The sequence below is a fragment of the Hibiscus syriacus genome, unplaced genomic scaffold, assembly GCF_006381635.1.
Source record: "Hibiscus syriacus cultivar Baekdansim isolate YM2019G1 unplaced genomic scaffold, ASM638163v2 tig00109972_pilon, whole genome shotgun sequence".
Lineage (NCBI taxonomy): Eukaryota > Viridiplantae > Streptophyta > Magnoliopsida > Malvales > Malvaceae > Hibiscus > Hibiscus syriacus.
This window is the reverse complement of record NW_024062543.1, coordinates 790,430-815,396: the sequence shown is the minus strand read 5'-3', so window position 1 is coordinate 815,396 and position 24,967 is coordinate 790,430. Positions and strand designations below refer to the sequence as shown.

Sequence of the window (24,967 nt, the reverse complement as noted above, 5' to 3'; positions counted from 1 at the left end):
AAAAAAAACTTACTCTGATCTAAACTCTACTGTTGCTAATTCCCCAAGTAATCTACAGTCTTATGAAGTTCAAGGATTTAATCCCTCTCAATCTGTTGGCTTTAATAGGGATAGCAGTAGCCCTATCATTGAGACACAAACTGTTATAACTGACAAAGACTCTACTTCTATTGTTTCTAATGCCTCTGATGATGCTAAAGCTCAAAATCTTTCTGAATCTTCTGAAATTTTAGAAGTTGATTCTTCTCAACCTGCTTCTATTAAAAATGGTAGAGGTAGACCTCCAAAGGTTAATTCTAAAGTACCTTTAGCTGGTTCAAAGAACAAATATGATATTCTCATCTCAGTTGATGACATCTCTACTTCCTTAGAAAACCAACAAAGAAAAGTTAGAACTGCTTCTTTGGGAGTAGCAAGTCTGGTGAATGAAATAAAATCTAAAAAGAAAGATCAAGTTGAAAAATCTAAAAGCCTTAATGTGGGAGGTCAAATAGGATCTTCTCCTTCCTAATGATCTTAAGCTTTTGGAACATAAGAGGACTTAACAATCCTCTCAAACAAGAAAAAGCGATCCATAGAGCTTCTCAGAATAAAGTAGATGTTTTATGCTTATTGGAGACTAGAGTTAAAGCTAAAAATTCAGAGAAAATCTTCAAGTCTAAATTCTCTAATTGGAATGTCAGTTCAAACTATGATTATGCTATTAATGGAATAATATGGCTGCTTTGGAGAAAAGGTCTTGATTTCAATGTCATTTTTGCTTCTGATCAAAATTATCATTGTTAAGGGCTTCTACAATGGTTCTCCTTTTTTTCTTATCTTCTATTTATGGTAGCAATGACGGAATTGTTAGGAGACAATTATGGCATCACTTAAAAGATGTGAATTCTTCTATTTGTCATTACTCTTGGATAATTGGAGGTGATTTTAATACCTTTTTGCATTCTCATGAAAGTTCTGACCATGACTATCTTGGTCATTATCTTACCTCTTATATGAATGATTTCCAAGATCATACTCAAGAGTTAGAACTTCTTGATCACCCTTTCTTTGGTCTTATTTTCACTTGGAGTAACAAGCAGACATATCTTTTTCTTGCAAGGAAGCTTGATAGGGTTCCAATTAATTCTTACTGGGCTACTTCATTTCCTCTCTCTTTTTTGGAATTCCTTGCTCCTGGTATCTCTGATCACTGTATGGCTATTGTTAACCTTGCAAAAGAGTCTCCTATTAATAGACTAAAACCTTTCAAATTTTTTAATTTCTGGTATGCTCATCCTTGCTTCTTGAATGTTGTGAGGAACTCATGGCTCCCAAATGCTCTTGGTAATCCTATGAATTTCCTCTTTACTAAGCTTAAAAGGCTCAAAGTTGCCCTCAAAGAGTTTAACAATGAAAACTTCAAAAATCTTCCTACTCAAGTGAAAGTTAAAAGAGCTGAGCTGGAATTGCAACAACTCCATACCTTAAAAGGTGAGGATGGAATTGAAAAGGAGATTTTCATTCAAGATGAGCTAAAGACTCTTGAAGAAGCTGAAACTTTGTTCCTTAAACAAAAGGCCAAAATTCAGTTGATTAAAAATTGTGATAAGAACACTAAATTCTTCCATTCTATTCTTTTTTTTAAGAACAAGAGAGACACCATTCATGTTCTTATTGATGAAGACGACAATAGTTTAGAATCTTTTGATGCTATGGCTAAGGAAGTTACTACCTCTTTCTCCAACTGGCTTGGATCTGTTGACAACAGAGTTAAAAACATTGATCATTCTTCCCTTAAAGAGTTATTGAATTACTATCTTCCTTCTGAAGCAGCTTCTGCTCTTGTTATGGATATTACTAATAAAGAAATTCAAGATGCCTTTTTCAGTCAAGGGAATGAAAAAGCCCCTGGACCTGATGGTTATTCTCCTTGTTTCTTCAAGAAGGCTTGGTCTATTGTGGGAGAAGATGTCTTAGCTGCTGTTAAGTATTTTTTCCATAACAACTACATGAACCTTGGATTTAATTCCACTATCATTGCTCTTGTTCCTAAAGTTCCAAATCCTCGAGTCGTTAAAGATTTCAGACCCATCTTGTGCTGTTCAATCTTTTACAAAGCCATCACTAAAATTTTAGTTAAAAGACTGTCTGAATTTCTCGCTGATATTATCTCTTTAAACCAGACTGCTTTCATCAAGGGTAGGAGCATTGTTGATAATACCCTTCTCGCTCAAGAATTGGTTAAAGGATATAGTAGGAAATCAATTTCTCCTAGATGCTCCTTGAAGATTGACCTTCATAAGGCTTTTGACTCCCTTCATTGGGATTTTATTTCCTTTATTATCAAAGCCCTTCATCTTCCTCCAAGATTTATAACATGGATTGAGACTTGTTTTACTCAAGCTAGGTATTCCATCTCTTTCAATGGCTCTCTTATTGGTTATTTCAAGGGCGCTAGAGGTGATGATTTAATGATCTTCTGTAAGGGTAATGTTGACTCTATTATGGGTGTCTTAAGTGTCTGGACCTTTTTTATGAAATCTCTGGGCTTCAACTTAATTCCTCCAAATGAGAAATTTTTTCTGCTGGTTATTCTTCAAGATCAGTGGATTTTTTTCATTAGATTTCTGGTTTCATAAAAGGCAGCTTACCTGTGAGATACTTAAGTATTCCACTTGTTACTTGTAAACTTACTGAGAAGGATTATGTTGTGCTTATTGATAAAATTAAACAGAGGCTTCACCATTGGTCTGCTAGAAATCTGAGCTACGCTGGCAAACTCGAACTCATTCGTTCTGTTCTTTTCAACGTCTCAAATATTTGGTGCAGACAACTTATCCTACCTAATTTGATTCTCGCTAAAGTGGACCAGTTATGTTCTGGATTTTTCTGGAAATGTAAAGACAAGTCTGCTGCAGGTGCTCGAGTAAGCTGGGATTTTATCTGCTTCTCTAAAGCCGAAGGTGGTCTTGGCCTAAAGAACACTAAAATCTGGAACATAGCGTGTACTATTGATCTTATTAGGAAAATCTTAGCGGGTGATGGCTCGCTTTGGGTAGCATGGTTAAATTCTTATGTTTTCAAAGATCAAGATTTATGGAATTTTGTTGCAGGTTCTAATGTGAGTTGGAGTGTCAATAGAATATTAAAATTGCGTTCTACTTTACTCAGTATTTTCTCTTCATCATGTTCTCTTAGGCTAAGAGACATTTGGGAATCTATCCGAATCAAAAGGGGGAAAGTTCCCTGGCAGAATCTTATCTGGTTTCCCATGCGCATTCCTAAATTCAGTTTGATTACTTGGATATCTTTGTTAAACAGATTACCAACAAGAGATCGGCTACTCAAAATTGGAATTTCCACAGAAGGTACCTGTGTCAACTGCAGTAATGATCAAGAGATAAGAAATCATCTTTTCTGCCAATACACTCTTGCTGTTCGACTTTGGAGCTCCGTCTTATCGCTTAATGGCTTGAAGAATACATCCTCCACATGGGAAGAAATGGTTACTCGGGCTTCTTCAACTTGGAAAGGGAAATCCTTGCTCATTACAATCCTGAAGATATCTTGGACAACCTATATTTACGCATTGTCGGAGGAAAGGAACCGTAGAATCTTCCAAGGTCGTCACAGATCAACCGATGAATTGCTCAAGGTTATTATTGAAGCTGTTCAAATTCAACTAAAGGGCAAAAATATTAATAGAGCTGATAGAACTAATTCAAACCTTTGTATTGCATGGGGTATTACTTAACCAATCGTTGTCTTTTGTAAGTAGGTTGTGTATAATTCTTTTGTTCTGATTGGTTGATTGTATTTTGTAACAGAACTCTGCTATTTTGGATAATAAAATTTGATTTATCCAAAAAAAAACAACAACTCTCGAGAATTTGAAGGAATCTGGATATTTATTTTTACACCAACAGCTTACTCTCGCCAGCGCTGTGTGAATTGCATGAATATCATGCTACTTCTGTGCGGTTTACAAATTTTAACGGCGACTACTTGATCCATCCTTGACTATTGACATTTGTCGACACCATTTTTTTAGGGAAAAAAATAGTACGACATGACTTTTGCGAAATCATGATGAGAGTCACTATCGATCTTTGGATTAGGTAAGTCGAATACCTAAAAATGTCTTTTAAAACAATTTTAAGAAAAATCATTTTAGAGATAAAATGGTTTGCGTTACCAATGATTCATTTTTAAGGGCTCGAGAGTCGGTTACGTGTGGGAAGTATTAGCACCCCACAACGCCCAAAATTAGTACCTAGTCGCTTATATGTTGTCGTAGTAGTGGAATTTATAAAATCGAGTCAAAATTCAAAATGTGATCCTTTTATTGATCATTGATCAATTTCATTTTTTTATCAAAACATACTCGATTATTTTCAAGTTCGTTTCCATTCGAACATCGTATTGAATCGTACTACCTCTATAGGTTGCACTTTTCACGCCCATTTTACGATAGATGTTCATGAAAATTCACACAGATGCAAAATAAGCTTAGTGATGAATATTATCGAATTTTAAAGGCATTTTACCATTCTAAGCAATAATATGTATTATTATACTACTCACAAAATAATATGAGGGGTAAAATATAAAAGGGTTAAAGTTAGAAAACACAAAGACATAGATTAATCAAATTCATATGAATCGAAACTAAGCAAGAACTAGGGAACTCAAGCTAAAATTCATAATAACATAAAATGTAGGTACTGGAAGTGCAATAAAATGTTAAACATTTGGGACTAAAATAAACATGAAGTAAATTTCATGTACTAGAAATGAAATAAAACTCATAAATCACATGAAGGCAAAAATGAAGTAAAGCATAATGTAGAGTTCAAATTAAAAATAAACAGAAAAGTAAATGTTGGAATTTAAAAGGACTAAAATGTAAAAGTTGAAAAACAAGAGGGTAGAATAAATAAAAATAAAAATAAAAATACTAAAATTCAGAGATGAAGCTTTGCATCATGTGATGTGGTGTGATGTAAAAAGGCAAAAAAAAATAGAGATTTCAATTGTAGATCAACACCTTTGCATAAAATGATGTGATGTAAAAAGGTAAAAAAAAATAACATAAAAAACAAAGGAGATGAGTTGTAGGTAAAGTAATTGATACAAGCAAAAAAATGATGTTCAGAGATGAATATAGTATCTATTCCGTCATGGTATATATCCAACATGGTTTATTGAAATGGGTCCTACCTAGACATGCTTTCTACCCGACATGTTTTATTTCAAGAAATTAATCATAACTTCATGATATCTAATTCACATGCTTTCATTCGAAAAGAAAAAGCAATCTATGAATTTAAAGCAAAAGGTGAAAGTTTAAAGTCGTTCCTCCCTTGTGAACACCTAGTTTGGTACATATCGACGGACAAAGATTTGACATGACTCTACCTAGGGTGATCAATCTATGGTTCACCATATGCATGGTTTTAACTTTACGGGGAAAGGGTTCTCGAATTGTTCTTGATGTCGGTGCCCCCTTGGGCAGCCAAAACCTCGACCATCACCCATTACAAGCTTCAAACGGAACGAGTTCAATTGAGATCCACTTCCCTATACCCATACGAGGAATTAAATTCTCACAGAGGTACAAGGCATAGCATAGCTCATACGGGGAATAAATTCACCATGAAAGCATAGCATTCATCCCTACTTAATCAAGACGAAGCTCGGGTATAGAGCTTATGTCATGTAATGCAAGTGAAGTGTGTGAGGAGAAATATTCAAACCTTTGACCAAACACAAAACAAAGAATGAAAAATAAATTAATCAATGTTCAATGAAAATTATCACAAGATAATTTTGGACTTGAATCCATATATAATTTCCACGACTAAGACAACACATAAGCGACCAACGACCTAACTCTCTAATTCATCTCCAGTGGAGTTGCCAAGCTGTCGACACTATTTTTTTACGAAATAAAAATAATATTGTATGACTATTGCGAAATGATGATGGGAGTTGCCATTGACCTTTGGGTTCGGTAGGTCGAATACCTAAAAACGTCTTTTAAAACCATTTTAAAGACAAAATGGTTTGCATTAACCAAAGATTCGTTTTTAAGGTCTTGAGAGTCGGTTACGCGTGGGGAATGATTAATACCCCACATCGCCCAAAATTAGTACCTAGTCGCTTATACGTTCTCGTAGTGGTGGAATATATAAAATCGAGTCAAAATTTTAAAATTTGATCCTTTTATTGATCATTGATCAATTTCATTTTTTTATCAAAGCATACTCGATTATTTTCAAGTTCGTTTTCGTTCGAATGTCATATTGAATTATACCACATCTATATGTTGCACTTTTCACACCCATTCTACGATAGATGTTCATAAAAAATCACACGGGTGAAAAATAAGTTTAGTGATGATTATGATCAAATTTTAAAGGCATTTTACCATTCTAAGCAATAATATGTACTATTATACTACTCACAAAACAATACGAGGGCTAAAATATAAAAGTATTAAAGTGAAAAAACACCAAGACATAGATTAATCAAATTCATATGAATCGAAACTAAGCAAGAACTAGAGAACTCAAGCTAAAATTCATAGTAACATAAAATGCAGGTATTGAAAGTGCAATAAAATGCTAAACATGTGGGACTAAAATAAAAATGAAGTAAATTACATGTACTAGAAATGAAATAAAGCTCAATCACATGAAGGGCAAAAATGAAGTAAAGCAGAATGTAGAGTTCAAATTAAAAATAAACAGAAAAGTAAATATTGGAATTTAAAAGGACTAAAATGTGAAAGTTGAAAATAAGAGGGCAGAATAAATAAAACTAAAAATTAAAATACCGAAATATAAATAACAATAAAATAAGGTTAATAGATTAATATTTTCATTTTTAACTCGGACCGTAATAATGCAGATCGTACCTCGGGACGGGTCACCGCAAGGTCATACAAAGATTGGAATATGAGAGATAAAAGTTAGCGGTTAATAGCATAAAAATAAAATAAAATAAAAGTTAGTAGTCAGAGGTTAGTACTGTTAGAAATAAAAACAAAATAAAAGTTAGGAGTTAGCGGTTAGTAGTGTTAGTATTTTAACCCGGATCGTAATAACGCGGATCGTATCCCAAGGCATGTCACCGCGAGATCGTATGATGATTCAAAAAAATTAGTTGACCCTATTCTCATATGTAAGGGGTGAGGGGGAGGTAAGGTAGTAGGCTGCCCCCAACGGACTGAGAGCAGCTTCTGTGGAAGACCTCCGGCAGTCAGAATTATGAATTGCCCATCGTATGATGATTCGAATACAATAAAATTAAAGTTAGTTGTTAGGAGTTAGACAGGTTAGTAAATAAAAAATAAAAAGGTCTGGATCATAATAATGTAGATCATACCCCAGATAGAGTCACCACATGATCGAATCGAATATTAAAATAAGTATATAAAGTTAGCAGCATGTGACTAAAATAAAATAAAGTAAACTGAGATGTATGATTCAAAAATATATAAATAAAATGGTGACCAGAGTGTAAAAGACGCCTAAAGTTGAGGGACCTATGCGTGGTTTAACCTAAAATTATCCTCCTAAAACACTGATAAATAAGGCGAAAGATGTCAACTTTGTCTTCATCGTATTTACAAATGGAATCATTATTTACCGGCCAAGAAAGTCGTCTTCAGAAGAATCATTGTAAACCACTTCTCTTCTCTCCCAAACAGCCTCCTTCATGTTCATCCAAACGACATCGTACATCCAAAAGAGGCACCCAGACGAACCCTTTTCGATGCCCAATGTTGGAACGTTTTAATTTGATCCAATTAGATATTTAAACAATGCTTCATAAATGAAAATAATAAATAAATGTTGGAATATTTAGTATTGAGAATTAAATATTGGATTTGAAGTTATAAAATGTTTATTTTATGATCAAATTAGACATTGGATTGATGAAACAGAAAAAATTATAAGAGATTGTAATCCTTCAAAAGTGGAATGGATCCAAATTTCAATAAAAATAAAAATTTATAACCAGGGTCGCAATAAGAAGCGAAAAATAATATGATCCAAAATAGAAGCACAGAGTAATGCATCCAAAGCATCGGAATGGGCTAAAAGACCAAGACCAAGACTTATTGTTACTTGGGTAAACAGTGAAAAACAAAGAGAAAAATATCCACCCTCCAATTCTTGAATGATACATAAATTAACACCCCCAAAACTTGTAATGATGAAACAATTAAAAGACCTTTTACAAAAAAAAAAATCTGTGGAAATCCACAGACCTCTATCTCACAAAACAATCAAAAGTTGTCTATCAGTCAAATGTACGGAATGCAAATGCTTACCCCCATGTTTCAATTACTAAACCCCAAATAAAACTCCATCTTCAACCTTTTGGAGGGGCCGCATATTCCTGCATACACGAATACCCCTCCCCTCCTCAAACCATGACAAGAAACCCGATATGCTTTGCCTCAGAGACACCCATGACCACGTATAGATATTTGCTTTTATATGAATCACAGCTTCAATGCAGTCGGATAATGCACAAACTATACCGACAGTATTGATGCTGATAAACCTCTGTGAAGAACCACTAATAATGTAGAACAATGACAATCGTGGATAACGACCGGGTTCTTATACTTGATACTTTGAAAGTTTATCCTTAACAGGTGGCTCCAAAGCAGACATACATTGGTCCCACGCCCCGTTCCTAAGCATCTGCAGCAACAGTTATTCACTTCACTCGGTAAATGAACCTTAGTCCAATGCATGTTATAATTATGTATCCTTCAAAATATAAACAACCAAAAAGCACTCAAGTTCCCTTGTTTACTGGATAAATAAAAAAGAAAAGATAAAAAACTCAATCAATAAGAATGAACTAAACAAGAGTTTCACAGCCATCAGGTAACCTATATGATCGCAGGAGAAAAGTGGACCTTCTGCAGAAAGATAAAGAAGCAAAAAGGCATGCAATAACAAGATTTAAGGATTTTGATCATTTTATTATATATTACGTTAAAGGTTAAACTACACATTTAGTACCTAAACTATTACTTTTGTTCTGTTTTGGTACTCAAATTTTATTTTTTTTTCCAAAACCATACCTAACATTTAGTTTAGATTTCATTTTGGTACTTAAAAATTTAACAGTGATGTTAACGTGTCACCCTAAGGTAATATCACTTCATCATTGGAAAAAAAAATAAAAAAATGTCACATCAGTAGTTCTGTTGATTTTTTAATAGTGGGGTACCAAATTGAAACCTAAACTAAACATTAAGTATGATTTTGAAAAAGAATAAAGTTTGGGTACCAAAATGGAACAAAAGTAATAGTATAGGTACTAAATGTGTTTACCCGTTATAATCAGCAAGAAGGTATAATCAACAAAACCAAAGCTGACAATGGCAACTCCCTACCTGTTTGTAGCTCTGCAAGACCTGAAAAACTTCATTATGTAGTTCTTCGTTCCTTATTTCCTACAGTCAGAATAAAGTCAACATATCAAACTCTAGTTTGACATAACAAAACCCTGAAAATACAATTAATGACAGCATCCTTACATGCCAACTTGCAATAGCTTTACACATGAAAACAAGTGAACTCAGAGCCCCTGATGGATTTGCCCTGACCTGGAAAAGTGTACATCCAAGAACATATTAGTTTATTGATTCACTGTTAATTAACATTATTACAAAAACAAATGCATACCATTGCACATAAACCTCGGAACGCATCTTCTTTCTCAATATCATCTCGTATCCTGACAAAGTTATTTGTCAAATGAGTTGACATAAAGCTCGCTAATAAAGTAGGATGCAGATTCTGCACTAATAAGTGTAATTTAATGGACTGACCCAAACCGGAACTTAGCTATACATCACAGCAACGATTACAAGTTACAAGAATAAATTATACTTACATAGACAAAGCAATACACCATGATTGCATGAAATGCTCCATGTGTGGCGATACAAGATCCGGACAGACCCATGCAAGCCTCCCTAGTGTAATTGCACTATTTTCAACAAGTGACTTGTTGAGCCCCTGCTAATCATACAGAGATGAGATTATGGCATTAAAATGACTAATACAAGAACTAACGTACAACAAATAATTATGCATATATCAGCATGCATGCCAAAAACTTCACCGACGAAAAGGGAATATTACCTCTGCATGTTGGAGGATCGGAACCAAACACGAGATCACTGACAAAGCAATTGGAGAAATATCTTGACGTATCTGAAATTCAAAAGGCAAGTAGTTAAAAAAAGGATTCAAAGCACCCAAGGGAGAATCAACTCATGAAGGCATGTCAATGAAATGGTAGATAATCTAATTTTATCATGATGTAGAATGAAGAAAATACATACCTTAATTGCTAGCTCGCCGATAGCCCAGCATGCATTATTTGCTACTGAAATGGTTTCCTTTAACTTGGGAGTATTCTGCATTGGACATATACTATGTAAAAATGTAAATATGACAAATGAAATAAGGAATCCCAAAATGAGTCCTTACCAATTGCTTTGCTGCTATATCAAGAAACTCAGACAAACGAGGATGCAAATGAACAGGGCAGACCTAATCAAAGTCAACATTTGAATACAGTTAACAGACACTACCTAAACACTATAAAAAATATAATAAGTTTCAAGTTGCTCAGCTAGGATCATGTTCGAGGCTTATTTAATAAGATATTAGAAGCTTTTTGTCCTTCGAGGCAGAAAGGTGATGTTTTATTGAATATATAGCTCTAAACTAGCATAATTGGTAGGTTCATTTTTAACATACTCTCGCAAGGTCCCCAAGAAGTGCAAAGGCACTTTGTCGAACATCAGATGCATCGTCCATGCAACACTGCAGAAGCAAGTCCTTCAAATTGCTCTGTGAAACCTGCATATAATAGGTTTATGGGAGCAAAACAAACATCATAGGTCACATTATATAGTTGAGGGAAATATTCAGTTTGCACACCCAATATCAAGAACGTACAAGACCTCAAAACATAGGAATGATGACAATTAATCTATTAAACATCAATTATAAACTTGGGATATATGGTATAAGGAAGTTTCCGTGAATAATAGTCCGTTAGTTCATTACATTCATCCATGTGTTCCCTGCAATTGCCCACTTCAGTTCAAGATATGAAAAAAGGGTGCAAGGAGAAAGCAAGTACCAAACTCTCTATTCCACTACCAAGGCCTTCTGTTAGTCCAGAGAGTAAATCAAGCGCACATACAATGAACTCCTTATCATACTGAACCCCAGCTGAAACAGGATCAACCTGCAATTCAAATTCCATCAATTTCTTCAACAAAAAAAAAACTAAAAAAAAAAGTTAATAGATCAGCAAAATAACCATACATGGCATAAACATTATGCAAAGAGAAAAGCAGATTCCATGAATTATCATGCAGTGAAGAAGGGGTTCAGTTGCTTTGAGGTTCGAGCACAGGTGGAGTAACATTACTATGCAAATAGAAAATAAGATTGAAAAATCATGTGGTAATGTATCAAAAGTACAAGCGTAAATTTCACTGTTGGATAATATAGCACACTCATATGTTGATTCCTCTCTACATCTGTTTTATGTATATGCTTCTCAAATCAAATAAATTCAAACATATATTGTTAATGCAACACAAGTTTAAAGGAAAGCACTGTACTTGACATGACATATCACACAAGGAAATTTCAGATAGTCTTGGCTAAGCATCTCGATCCCCAAAACCAAGCACATTATAACATGACAGAACATAACAAAAATTAAACAAATAATCAAGGCACTAGTTGATATGCTGCTTGATTCAGGAGATTAATTACAGTGAACAAAATATCTATAAAAGCATTAGTCAACCACGAAGGGGAAAGCACAACTGAACAAATTGAGGCTGGAATATAAAATCAACCTAAATTGTTGATTGGTAGAGAAGTAAAAGAGAACTTTATAAAAACCTTGGCCAATTGTCGACTCTGGATGATATTTATGCACCTTTGGAATACAGGACCAGCAAATTGAGAGAACCCAGTACCCAATGCCTGAAGAAGTAAAAAACATTAATCCCAGTGTTAACTTTATTAATATAGTGTACATTCATCTTGTTCAAATATATAATCCAATATCACGTTGAAGGAAGCTATGGTTCTACACTGAGAGCAGATTAAAAAATTATGCAGATTGGACTGGCCCTAAGATTAATATGAAGTTCTAGTTTGTGCACACTCCCATCTTCCATGTTACATTATGCAGAGGAAGAAAAAGGCAAACACCATTAAGCAAAAAACAACATCCTGAAGGGAAACCTCAGATGCTCAGTGATTAGATTGAAGAAAAACCAGCAACAGATGTAACTAGAACAGAACAGAAATTTCTTTTTGTGATTCAGAGTCCCAGACCACACAACAAAGCATACCCCAGAGCCATGCCTTTTTGTAATTATATTATACTTATCATGTTGAAATATCAGCCTAGGTACTCCCAATCTCATTTTCAAGTCCCTCACATCAAGATCACTGATTTTTTCACTTATACAGTTGTTCTCTTCTATTTGCAGTACGCATTACAAATCTTATCAGAGGATAGAGTGGATGGTGGGTCAACACAGCAAGGGCAATGTAATTACAGACAACTCTATAGCAGTGTAAAGCCTCTTCCAAAATACTGTTACATTTATTCAGTATTCATTATTCAATTTATCACTGACCTCAGCTAAAATAAAAGGTTAAATATAAACCAAAACATCAAAATTAAAAGAAAACAACACATCTGTCCTCCTTAAAGAAAAAATATAAATAAAAAAGTCAGGCAATAAGAGACAACAGACCTGTGCTATGGATGTGAAACACTCAAGCAGTGGAAAGAGATCTTTGTCAGAATTTGAAACCTGATGCCACTTTGCAATAAGTGGAGGCATCAGAATTTCAAGATAAACAGGCTGCAAAATGACAAAACCAGTCAATGGAGAGAATCATCTTTATATCAAAAAGGTGCAATGACTTTTGTGCATATTAATACTCTAATACTCTAATATACATCAGAAGGAAGAGAGAGTGCGAAGAACCTTATTCAATTCCCCTCCAACAGCATCTGCTAGAGTTCCAATAGCATCATAAACAATTCTAAGGTTTCGTCTCTGTGAATTATACACAAATGAGAAAAAAATTATTCAAGGTGAAGAAGAAGCAGCATCTATCATAAGGCATTATAGCAACAATCCAAAGTAGCTTATTGTCCAGAAAACAACCTGATATTTGCCAAAAGCACACATAAGATGCTGCAGAATTACATCTAACCTTGGTGCCAACTCTTCAGCAGCCTCCTGCAAACAAAATTAATATATATATATATGTGTGTGTGTGTGTGTGAAATGTACAAGAATTTAAATTCCATATGAAAAAATTTGTGCAGCACGTTTATGAGGACCTCTTCAAGTGTTGCAAAAGCAGAACAAGCAGCCTCTTGCACTCGCTTGTTAGTATCCAATATTCTTCGCAGAAGACCCATAAGAGTTGCATCGAATTGCTCGTAGCCTTTTTGATGACCACTATCCTGAGATAAACAAAACATGAGTTTTAAACCACAAAATCCAAAGTTATAGACAAAAGGAACAAACAAAAGATTGTTGAATGATGCAAAAGGATTACTTTGTTGTATATCACAATTATTTATCATTCTAATAAAAAAACTATTTATCATTAGTAGTTTAAGAAAGATATACAGCTAAACAACAACAACGTGAAAGTTATGGCCTTCAAAAGAAATAACTGAAGCAGCAATTTTCATCCATACCTGAACAATGTATTTGCTGAATCTAGAAAGTGTCCAACAAGATATACTCCTTATGAGAGGAAACTTATCATCTAAAAGAGGAATTAGAAAAGCCACAATCTGCAGGGAAAAATAAGTTTTTCTAATCATTCAACACTCAACAGCATGGCAAACAAAATAAAGAAAAATCAATGAAAAAAGAAGCAATGATAAATTAAGGAGCCTAACTTGCTTTTAAAACAAATAAATGTTATATATGCACAATTATTCTTCACCTCATAATATGCCTCAGAACTTCGTGCATCAATACAGAACAACAAGAATTACCTCAGACAAATGAGGGTAGAGACCACTGATGCAACCTTCACCAACTGCACCAAGAGCCAAAACAGCAGCTTCTCTATCTTTCCAGGCTTCATCACCAGTAGCAGCTAGCTTGGCCTAGAAAAAATCAACAAGAGGAAAAATCTAGATGCAACTCCCATGACTATTCTGTTCAATTAAGCTCAAGCACAGAGCAGCAAAAGTTAGACATTAGCAACTAACAATTATCTTTTTTATCAAACTAGCATATCTATATCGTAGCAAATTATTTAAATTTGCAAAGTTAGCGCATGAAACAATCTTATTTTCTGATATGCAACTTGGAACAAGATGAGGTAACATCTCTTTGCCAAAATGAACTCATAATGCAGAGTATTTATTCAGGTCCTTGGTTGGGGACATTGCTGCATTAGTTTCTGCTAAGGGCATTATAGTTAGATGGGTCCCTAGGAGCTGCAATTGGGAGGCTGACAAGCTAGCTAAGGAGGGGATAGGTTGAACGATCATAGCCTTACAACTTGGAGAAGTAAGAAACAATCTGTCGTTTCAAGAAGTAGTGTTGAAGCTGAATTTAGAGCACTAGCATTGGGAATATGCGAAGGAATTTGGCTACTTAAACTACTGAAAGAACTTGTCACTAATCAAGAGGATCACTTTGAAGTTTTGTGTGATAATCAATCTACTATTCAAATTGCCAAGAACCCAGTTCAACATGATCGGACAAAGCATGTTGAGATTGATAGGCATTTTATTGCTGATCAAGTTAACAAAAAGACAGCCACACTTTCATACATTCCTTCAGAAGAACAAGTTGCAGACATTCTTACTAAGGCTTTGCCAAAGCCTGTTTTCAATAAATTCCTATTCAAGCTGGGATTATACAATGTATATTCTCCAGCTTGAGGGGGAGTGTAGGAATTATAGAGATGATTTGTTACCATTCCTATAGAGATATGATTTGTTACCATTCCTATAGAGATATGATTTTGTAAATATATTTCTACAATCCCTTATTTTAAGGGATCATATCCTAGGATTATTATTTTTCCTTTCTTAGAGTTTCCTACTTTAGAGAGAACTTTTGTATATAAATATGTAATCTGTCATATTGAAAAGAATAAGAAATTATAGAGAATTACTCTGATTTCTACAGGTTCTAATTTGGAAAAATTCAATAAATTTAACCCTTCAAATTTAAAAATTCCACCAATTGTCTTTGTGCATATTGTCAAACCAAACAGAGTCCATCGGATCAAAGAATCAGTCGAACAATTGAATTCTACTATAAAGCAACAAGAAGTTGCTATTAAACTGTTATTATACCAGGTCTAGTGACGGTGTGCTGCTGTGTTCATTCTCAGAGTGTTGGTCCTGGGCCTCCTATCCTTGCTGAATTATAGGCTATTAAAAGGGGTCTGCTTTAATTTGTGGAGTCTGGTTTTGATTAAAGGGGAAGGCTTATTCTAGAATCGGATTGTTCTACTGCTTTGGAGTGGATCAAAAATCCGGGTTCCTGAAATCCTTTGTTCGAGTCATTGGTGAAGGATATTGCTGCTTTAGTGGTAGTTATCATTAGGCATATTTTGAGATCCGCCAATTGGGAGGCGGATGGGTTGGCTAAAGTAGGAATTAGGTGATTCTTGTGTTTTCGGGTCTGGGTGATTATGTTAGGTTCTGGGTGTTATTCTGGTTGTTTAAGTGTGGGTTTGTATGTTTTGGTCAGTTTTGTGTTGAGGTGTATTCTGGCTGTTATTGTTTGTATTGTACGAACTGGTATTGTACTTGGCATTATATTAATAAAATCTTAAGGCACTCTTTTCCTCCTTCCAATGTCTTTTAAGCTACTTCTGTAGTTTTACGGTTATGAAGGGGATTTTTAACGAGGCCTCCTATTTTTATCAAAAAAAAAATGAAAGGTTAAATTTATTGAATTGTTTTGAATTAGGACCGAATTGATATAATGTATAATTGTTTTGGACTAAAACTACTATTATATCAGGCCATGTCACTATTCCGTCTAATATTTAACGGCCGGTGACCTATTTGTAACGATATTTTAATTGAGTGACTAAATTGTAACTTTTAGAAAAAATACCTATTTGTAATTGAACTAATAATTGAGTGACTTGGGTTGTATTTTACTCTTTTAAAAACCTACTCACTTCTTTAAAAAAAATTAAATAAACCAACAAATACAATTATATGTTAATTTCCCTTAAATTGTTTCTATAATATATTGTCTGAAAACAAAATATACAATAAAAAAAACTACCCATCCTTTTTTCAAAAATTTTGAATATATATACTATAAAATTTTCTTTTAATCCCATGTATGTGGGTGTTACCAGGTCTAGTGACCAAAAAACATAAATAGATTAGAAATAGATACAATTTCCATGTCCAAACAGTAACGTCCATGCCAGGTAAGTTACCTGAATAATAGGCATCAAAGTTGAGAGAATTTCATCCCCAAACACATTTGATAGAGCATCAAGAGCTGCCGCACTGCATTTGCGTAAGTTCCATATGTTGAATGAGTCATCATCCTGAACCAAAATGATCATTTAGGGAAAAGTTCCACTAGAAAACAGATCTTTTAAAAACTAAAAGAACCATAGAACTTAGCTATGTGATTGACAGGCAGAGAAAGGGGGAACAAATACTTACATCATCTTCTGCATCATCAGAACCATGAAATCGTGATGTATGAAAGTGAGGTTTAAGATCTTGAATGGCAAATATCAGGTAGAACCACATTCAGCAAATGCTGATTTAGAATACATCACAGAAAACTAAGAGAACAATGATCAGCAACAAATTATATCAACCTGATCTCTGTCTGGAAGAGACTCATCCACCTACAAGAATGAATTAACTCCAAGTAAATTATCAATTATAATTGCCAGTTCGCATAATCTGAATAAAAAGACAAAAATAACCTCAGCCTCAATAAGTGATTCATCATCGTCTGCATAAACCATGTTTGACAACAAAATCTACAAAGAACAATGACAGACGTGTGGAAACTAAGAACATGATTTTATAAACAGCTCTGCTAAAAAGAAAAGACAAAATATAGAACTCAGCAAAGGATTAGAATACTGGAATTAGACGTGGCAAATATTCTCTCAAAATCGCAGGTGGTATTAGGGCATCACAATATGCAGACCTGCAAACCAAGATTAATATTGAATAATAAACATTAGCAAATACCAAAGTAAAACGATAGTAAAATTAGATGCATAACCTGTAGGAATTATAGAGATATGATTTGTTATGATTTGATATCATTCCTTTAGTTAAGGGGTTCTGTACATATATTTATATAATCCCTTATTTTAAGGGATCGCATCCTAGGATTAGTATCTTTCCTTTCTTAAGTGTTTCCTACTTTAGAGAGATAATTTGTATATAAAGATGTAATCTGTCCTATTGAAAATAATATGAAAATACAGAGAATTACTCTGATTTCTACATGGTATCAGATTAGGTTACGGTTTCTTTCCAACCTAGACGATGTCCACAACTTCTTCTCTTACTCCGGAGATCACTTTGAATCCAGAAATTTTTTTTAGTTCTGCTGCTCAATCAGAAGATAATCTGGTCATGAAAGAACCAGAAGGTAAACCTCATTCTACAGTTTTTTTCTCCTCCCAGTTGACCCCTAATTGGATCCTCGATTCTGGTGCTACGGATCATATGACTGGTAATAAGGATTTGTTTTGCAATTTTTTTCATAACTTTGGTAAAGCTGTCAAAACGGCTGATGGTTCCTTGTGCAAAATATGAAATGGCACTGTTATTCTCAATGACCAGATTGTACTTAAAAAATGTCATCTTCGTACCAAATCTGGCTTGCAATCTCGTTTCCGTTAGTAAACTTTCCACCGACTTGCACTGCTCTGCAATTTTTAATGATATTGATTGTACTTTGCAGGCACTGAACTCTAAGAAGATGATTGGTATGGCTAGCTTGCAGAATGGTCTCTATATTCTTCCTGCCTCTACTAAAACCGAAATCTCGAAATCTTTCACCGCTTTAGAAAAAGTTGATAATGTTATGTTATGACACTATCGTTTAGGTCATCCTAATTTCCACTATCTTGCAAAAGTTTTTCTTGCTCTATTCATTCATAAAAGGCCAAATTCTTTTTCTTGCAAAGTTTGCTCTCTTGCCAAACATACTAAATCAAATTATTCTCCTTCTACATATAAGCCTTCTCACCCTTTTGCTTTGATCCACGGTGATATTTGAGGCCCTTCTCGGGTGAAGAATGCTGATAATTGTAAGTGGTTTATCACTTTCATTGATGATCACAGTAGGATATCTTGGACTTATTTGATAAAAGATAAATCTGAAACTGCTGGTGTTTTTACCCAATTTTATAACATGGTTCTCACTCAATTTGGGTCTAAAATTCAACTCTTTAAATCTGATAATGGCAGTGAATTTTTTGCTAAGTATTTGGGTGTGTTTTTCAGGAAAAATGGCATAGTTCAGATTAGTTCTTGTGTTGACACCCCACAACAAAACGACATTGCCGAAAGAAAAAATAGACACCTCCTTGAAGTTACTCGTTCTCTTCTATTTACCACTAATGTTCCAAAAATTTGTGGGGGGAAGCCTTATTAACTGCCACATATTTAATTAATCGAATGCCTAGTAAGGTTTTACAATTTCAAACACCTCAATCTATATTTTTGCAATATTTTCCCCATTTTAAACCTATCTCCTCCATTCTTACACTTAAAATATTTGGTTGTACTGTTTTTATCCAAAACATTGCTCTTAATAAGTCTAAGTTAGATCCTAAATCATTAAAGTGTGTACTGGTTGGGTATTCTTCACTTAAGGGTTATAAATGCTATCATCCTCCTTCTAAACGATTCTTTACCACTATAGATATAACATTTTATGAGCAGGATCCCTATTTCACTCAGGCTGAAATTCAAGGGTAGACATGGAAGGATTTTCAGCCACATCAGATATCTCCTCCTACTCTTCATTCTCAACCTTAAGAATTGTCACCAATTTTGTCTTTACCTACAGATTTGTTACCTGTAACTACTCCCATTGATTCATCTGTAGTACCTATCACTACTTCACCCACACCTACTTTAAACACCCTTCCTGAAAACACAACTACTCTCATTCAAAATCTTCCACAAACATCACCAATCAAACAACTTCGTGTCTATACAAGGAAAAGAAAACATATTCCTGAGGCTATTTTGCAATCTGATGCTTGCCGAGAATTGGATTCGGGTCCAGCTGCCGAAATAGAAGAAGAAATCAGTTAGTCCACTTCCCCTACTCTAGATGACTTCCCTATTGCTATTAGAAAAGGGGTTAGACAGTGCACCAAGCATCCTATTGAAAAAATTGTTGGTTATAATTCATTGATACCGTCTTTTCAAGCATTTACAGCAAACTTGGATAAAGAACATGTTCCCACAAGCATAGCTGAAGCTCTAAAGGATTCAAAATGGAGAAGGGCTGTTGAAGAGGAAATTTGTGCACTACAGAAAAATGCTACTTGGACCGTTACGGACATTCCTCAAGGAAAAAAGGTTGTTGGCTGTTAATGGATCTTTGCTGTAAAGTATAACTCCAATGATAGTATTCAACGATACAAAGCTAGACCAGTGGCCAGAGGCTTTACGCAAACATATGGGATAGATTTCACAGAAACTTTTGCACTTGTGGCGAAGCTGAATACTGTTCGAGTACTCCTAAGTTTGGCTATAAATTGCGATTGGAAATTACACCAACTTGATGTAAAAAACGCTTTTCTTAATGGCAAGCTAGAAGAATAAGTCTATATGAAGTTGCCAACTGGCTTAAAGTTTGTTGAAGGAAGTAACAAGGTTTGCAAGCTCAACAAGTCTCTATACGGATTAAAAAAATCACCCAGAACTTGGTTAGAGAGGTTCACTAAAGTCATTATGAAAAACCGCTACAAGTAGTCCCTCGCCGATCACACTCTTTTCATCAAGATAACTTCTACAAATAAGAAAGTTATCCTTATTGTTTACGTGGACGACATAATTCTTACCGGAGATGATGCAGAAGAGATTTGCAATTTGAAGAAGTTGTTTAATGAGGAATTCGAAACCAATGACTTGGGAAAGCTAAGGTATTTCCTAGGAATGGAGGTGGCAAGGTCAAAAGAAGGACTTGTAATCAACCAAAGAAAATATGTACTTGATTTACTCAAAGAAACTGGTTTTCTTGGTTGTAAGCCGATTGATACACCAATGGAGGCAAGCTTGATATTTAGCAAAGAAGATGGGTCCTTAGTAGACAAAGAGAAATTTCAAAGATTAGTTGGGAAACTAATTTATTTATCCTTGACAAGGCCAGATATAACCTTTCCCGTAAATGTGATAAGTCAACACATGACTAATCCTACTGAAGAGCATATGGAAGCAGCAAATAGAATTCTCAAGTACTTGAAGAAAACTCCAGGACACGGCTTAATGTTTAAGAAGACACAAGACATAACTGTTAAAATTTTTACAGACTCTAGTTGGGCCGGAGATCTTACTGAAAGGAGATCCACTAGTGGCTACTGCACATTTGTTTGGGGTAACCTTACAACTTGGAGAAGTAAGAAACAATTTGTCGTTTCAAGTAGTGTTGAAGCTGAATTCAGAGCACTAGCATTGGGAATATGCGAAGGAATTTGGCTACTTAAACTACTGAAAGAACTTGGCACTAATCAAGAGGATCACTTTGAAGTCTTGTGTGATAATCAATCTGCTATTCAAATTGCCAAGAACCCAGTTCAACATGATCGGACAAAGCATGTTGAGATTGATAGGCATTTTATAGTTGATCAAGTTAACAAAAAGACAGTCACACTTTCATACATTCCTTCAGAAGAACAAGTTGCAGACATTCCTACTAAGGTTTTGCCAAAGCCTGTTTTCAATAAATTCCTATTCAAGTTGGGATTATACAATGTATATTCTCCAGCTTGAGGGGGAATGTAGGAATTATAGAGATTTGATTTGTTATGATTTGATATCATTCCTTTAGTTCATGGATTATGTACATATATTTATACAATCCCTTATTTTAAGGGATCACATCCTAGGATTAGTATCTTTTCTTTCTTAAGTGTTTCCTACTTTAGATAGATAATTTGTATATAAAGATATATTCTGTCCTACTGAAAATAATATGAAAATACAGAGAATTACTCTGATTTCTACATAACCTTCAACCTCTACGTGCCTGAAAGCAAGAAAAAGAATTTAAATTTTATAACCGAAACTATTAAGAAAATGATGGCTAAAACATTCAATTTTTTGATAGCTAGAATCCAGTTCACAGTATACTAACACATAAAGCCAGAGGCATGGGAAACACACCTCAAATGCAAACAGAGGTGAAAATGGAAAAAAGGATCTAATTTCAGGAGAGATTGCATTCCAACAAAAGCTATTTGTAATGCACAGGTTGTCAAAAATATGGTCTTAAAATTTTCTTAATCTACTATGAAATTAGAAAAGGAATGCACAAACGAAGTTACCAAAATTCACATGCTTCAAGTACCACTTCATCATCAGCGTCCTTATTAACTTGCAACATATATTCAATTACATTCTTCATATGCGGCTGTGAAATAATGCAAAGCCACATCAGAGAAAATAAAATGCAGGTTGTAAACAAGCCTAAAAGGACAAAAAGAACATGATGTAGAACTAAAAAGTTCCAGTATAAACTGCAATAAAGGAAGAATGTATGAAAACTAAAATGCAACAAAAAAAAGATATCTACCTCCAGAACAGATGGATGGACTTCAACTAGCTGAACAAATGCTGCACAAACCTGTTCATTTGGTAAGAAAAGGAAAAAGAAACATTGATCTGAATCCAGTTACTTATTGTATGCAGGGTCCATGATAGAAAAAAGACAAGAATCATTAACGTCAAAGACTAAATGAAAAAACTTGTCTGATTCTAGTACTGCATTCAAAATAAATGTTCAAATCAGAAATGATAAGTAATTCATGTCAAGCTTTTATAGGCTTCGATAATAAATTATAAGGAAAATTAGGAAATATTTACAGTGGAGTATTCCATGGAAAATATTAGATTATAAATACAATAAGAATAAAAGAGAGAAGGAAAAACTATTCACCAATTTCCGCACTTCTGCTGCAGGGTCATTAGCGATGGCAAACAAACCATGGAGGTATTTATCCATGGATGTATATAAGGCCTGAAAGAAATTAAGGCACAATTCAAGTATTACCCTAAAAGCATCAGAATAACATTCATCACAAGAAGAATATAAATGTCCAAACTTATAAGTTAACTTACAGAAGGCATCAACATAATATATTGGTTTACAGAACCCAATGACAGCTTTCTCAGAGAGGCATGGGGAGACTGAAAAAACTGCTCAAAGAAGAACATATATAATTAGAAATTTTAAAATGCTGACAATTTAAAAATACAAAAATGAATTTCACCTGAAATAACCGAGGAAGAAATATGTTGATAGGCCTTTCAGCTAACCCAGGCACATCTGAATCCAGCACTTGCGGTATATCCTCACAAATCTGTATTACAAAGGAATGGTGAACTGGTGATGTGTTCAAGGTAATTCAGAATCAGCATATAACAATGTCTTTGCCAGAGAGCATTTGTCAGCTACATTTAATTGTGACCCTCAAAATGCAGTAAGACCACCAACAGAAAAAGAAGAAATCGTATAGATTAGCTAGTGTAAGTTGACCCACTGGTAATCACTGGGATATATTGCTATTCATCAAATACTACAGAATATCAAGGATTCTGCATCAGGTAAACTCCATATATAGAGTATAAGCATATCAAGAAGAAAAGACAGAACTAGGGTAAAGTAGAACATGAGGGAACCCTCTAAGAGGTACGCAGCCCCTCATTGAGGGCATAGAACCTTGTTCCAAATGCATGTTTACAAGTAGGGAAATCTATTCTAGATGGCCAAATAATCATCTCACTTGTCTCACTAGACAAATGGGAGATGAGTAGTACATCTTACACTAGAGATTTTTTGCATACTAACTTCATGTAACTAAGGGGAACATTTTCAAATAACTTTCACACTAAATTCGAGTCACATTAATCAACTCTTCCATAATTTAATGGCATGAACTATGTAAAAGCATGATAAAACCATGGTTTAATATTGAATAAACCAAAATGCTTGATGCTTCTATTAATTTGATTTATTCCTTCACCACAAACTTTAGGATCTCTGCAACAGTATGACAACTTCCATACAATGAAAGCAGAGATTATAAAATTAATCACCGGCATCGCATACCTTTGACAATGCATCCATAGAACCTTCCATGTGATTTAGGTCATTGCTATCCAAACAATTTACCAAAGCTTGCAACAACTCAGGCCACCCCAAAATCCCCCCAAGTTGAACAACCACAGTTATAATACTCCCAACCGTTGACCTAATGTGTTTATCTGCTGCTCCTAAGCAGGGTAATAGTTCTGACTTTATATATTGTTGGTGTGCAGGAGTCATTATCTTATAAGCAGTACTTAGATTATTTTTCAGCAGCAAACCAGCCGCTTGCCGAATCTCTACCGATTTATCCTGCATAAATTTACAAAAATGAAAAAGAGTTACATTAGCACATCAAAGAAAGCAGGTTTTCATTGTATATCCAAAGGCTACTGATTTGCCATGCATAATTAAAAAAATGAAACGAAGCTCTATTATCATATGAAAACGAACAGCTATGCTTAATATATTGCCTCTCCAACTGAGAAAATTTAGTTTTAAATAGTATTTTCACTTTTAAAGGTGTAATCAACCAAATACCCGGAATGTAGTACATCAAAGAAATGGATAATCTTTGCAAATTATATTACAGTGTAACTAACCCTACAAAAACGAACTCTAGTATCGAATAGAAGCATAATCCAACAAAAAAAATCCCAAAATAAAGTAGAACAGCAATCATATCTCTTCCATAAACGTATAACCCGATCAAAACCCATAATACAGTTCATCAGGGGGAAAACACCTTAAAAGAAAATTTTTGCAAGCTGCTCAATGAGTAAATAAACGAAGATAGAAAACGAAGCAAACCTCGGCTCGTGCTAGGATGAAAACGAGATAGTTGTTGAAGTCAGGGAACTGAGAGTAGTACTGAAGCTGTTGCCAAATCTGAGATTTATCAGCCAAAGAAGATGGCGAAATCTGCTCCTCCAGCAGTCCACAGATCTCCTTCAACCCCTCTTCTTGTGGCTGCCACGGGGCACTTCCAGTCGCCGCCATTCTGAAACCAGATTCTGAATCAAATAAAAACTTATTATCCGGTTTCGAATTTGACAAACAAAAATGGATTTTTGGTGATTTTTTTTATTGAGGTTTTTTCGAAGAGTTTTGCACAAGCTGGGAGATTTTGCCTTCGGATGAACAAAACAAGCAGAGCACCGCAAGGAAGAAGTTCGGGAAATTTTTTAGAATATATACGGCAAAATTGAAGTGAATATATATATATAAAGTTTAAAATAATAATAATAATAATATTATAATATATATATATAGTTTTAAAATATTATTATTTTAATATATTCTTATTAGGGTTATTACGTGATACGATAATTTTACATTATTTTTTTTAAAATTTTAAATATATTTTAAAGAATGATTTTTTACAGAGTATATATGTATATTAAAATTATGTATTAACAATATATATATTTTAAATATATATTAACTATATATTAAGCCTAATAACAATATATTAAAATAATAACATTTTAAAACTATATATATGTATGTAAAGAATTGTTAGGTTATTCGCTTATTGCCTTGGGGCTGTGTGTCTTTTTCAAGCTTAAATTTTGTTTGAAA

The 24,967-nt window shown here is 34.4% G+C and overlaps 2 protein-coding genes across 3 annotated transcripts; one reads left to right on the top strand and one right to left on the bottom strand.

The window, feature by feature from the left end:
• Positions 1 to 716: 716 nt before the first annotated feature.
• LOC120211293 lies at positions 717 to 3,736 on the top strand. The gene is made up of 3 exons (XM_039209869.1): positions 717 to 736; positions 836 to 2,501; positions 2,606 to 3,736. Exons 1-3 carry the CDS (start codon positions 717 to 719, stop codon positions 3,734 to 3,736), a joined length of 2,817 nt encoding a protein of 938 aa, XP_039065800.1.
• A 4,435-nt stretch (positions 3,737 to 8,171) lies between these two features.
• LOC120211407 (transportin-1-like) lies at positions 8,172 to 24,555 on the bottom strand. 2 transcript variants are annotated; one of them, XM_039209947.1, is made up of 29 exons: positions 24,197 to 24,555; positions 23,411 to 23,698; positions 22,572 to 22,661; positions 22,420 to 22,497; positions 22,238 to 22,318; positions 21,875 to 21,925; positions 21,627 to 21,712; positions 17,191 to 17,257; positions 17,028 to 17,084; positions 16,916 to 16,946; positions 16,756 to 16,814; positions 16,521 to 16,634; positions 14,092 to 14,205; positions 13,786 to 13,884; positions 13,420 to 13,545; positions 13,241 to 13,315; positions 13,058 to 13,129; positions 12,821 to 12,931; positions 11,952 to 12,035; positions 11,173 to 11,280; positions 10,785 to 10,886; positions 10,512 to 10,574; positions 10,364 to 10,438; positions 10,161 to 10,232; positions 9,910 to 10,037; positions 9,699 to 9,750; positions 9,551 to 9,619; positions 9,407 to 9,466; positions 8,172 to 8,702 (listed from the first exon to the last, which is right to left on the bottom strand). In XM_039209947.1, the coding sequence occupies exons 1-29, from the start codon at positions 24,383 to 24,385 to the stop codon at positions 8,619 to 8,621; spliced, it is 2,685 nt and encodes an 894-aa protein (XP_039065878.1). In that variant the 5' UTR covers positions 24,386 to 24,555; the 3' UTR covers positions 8,172 to 8,618. The 2 variants fall into 2 exon arrangements, with proteins under 2 accessions (XP_039065878.1, XP_039065879.1); XM_039209948.1 differs by having other exon boundaries at positions 9,910 to 10,034.
• Positions 24,556 to 24,967: the final 412 nt, after the last annotated feature.

What these genes read in the sequence shown, in the direction of transcription:
- LOC120211293 (XM_039209869.1), top strand. Translation starts at nt 717, where the DNA reads ATGGCTGCTTTGGAGAAAAG. An exon ending in ATGGCTGCTTTGGAGAAAAG is followed by an intron (nt 737 to 835) that starts GTCTTGATTTCA and finishes TATTTATGGTAG; the next exon opens with CAATGACGGAATTGTTAGGA. An exon ending in CTATTATGGGTGTCTTAAGT is followed by an intron (nt 2,502 to 2,605) that starts GTCTGGACCTTT and finishes TTTTTTCATTAG; the next exon opens with ATTTCTGGTTTCATAAAAGG.
- LOC120211407 (XM_039209947.1), bottom strand. Translation starts at nt 24,385, where the DNA reads ATGGCGGCGACTGGAAGTGCCCCGTGGCAGCCACAAGAAGAGGGGTTG. An exon ending in CTTTTGCAACACTTGAAGAG is followed by an intron (nt 13,316 to 13,419) that starts GTCCTCATAAAC and finishes TTTTGTTTGCAG; the next exon opens with GAGGCTGCTGAAGAGTTGGC. An exon ending in GTAGTGGAATAGAGAGTTTG is followed by an intron (nt 10,887 to 11,172) that starts GTACTTGCTTTC and finishes TATTATATGCAG; the next exon opens with GTTTCACAGAGCAATTTGAA.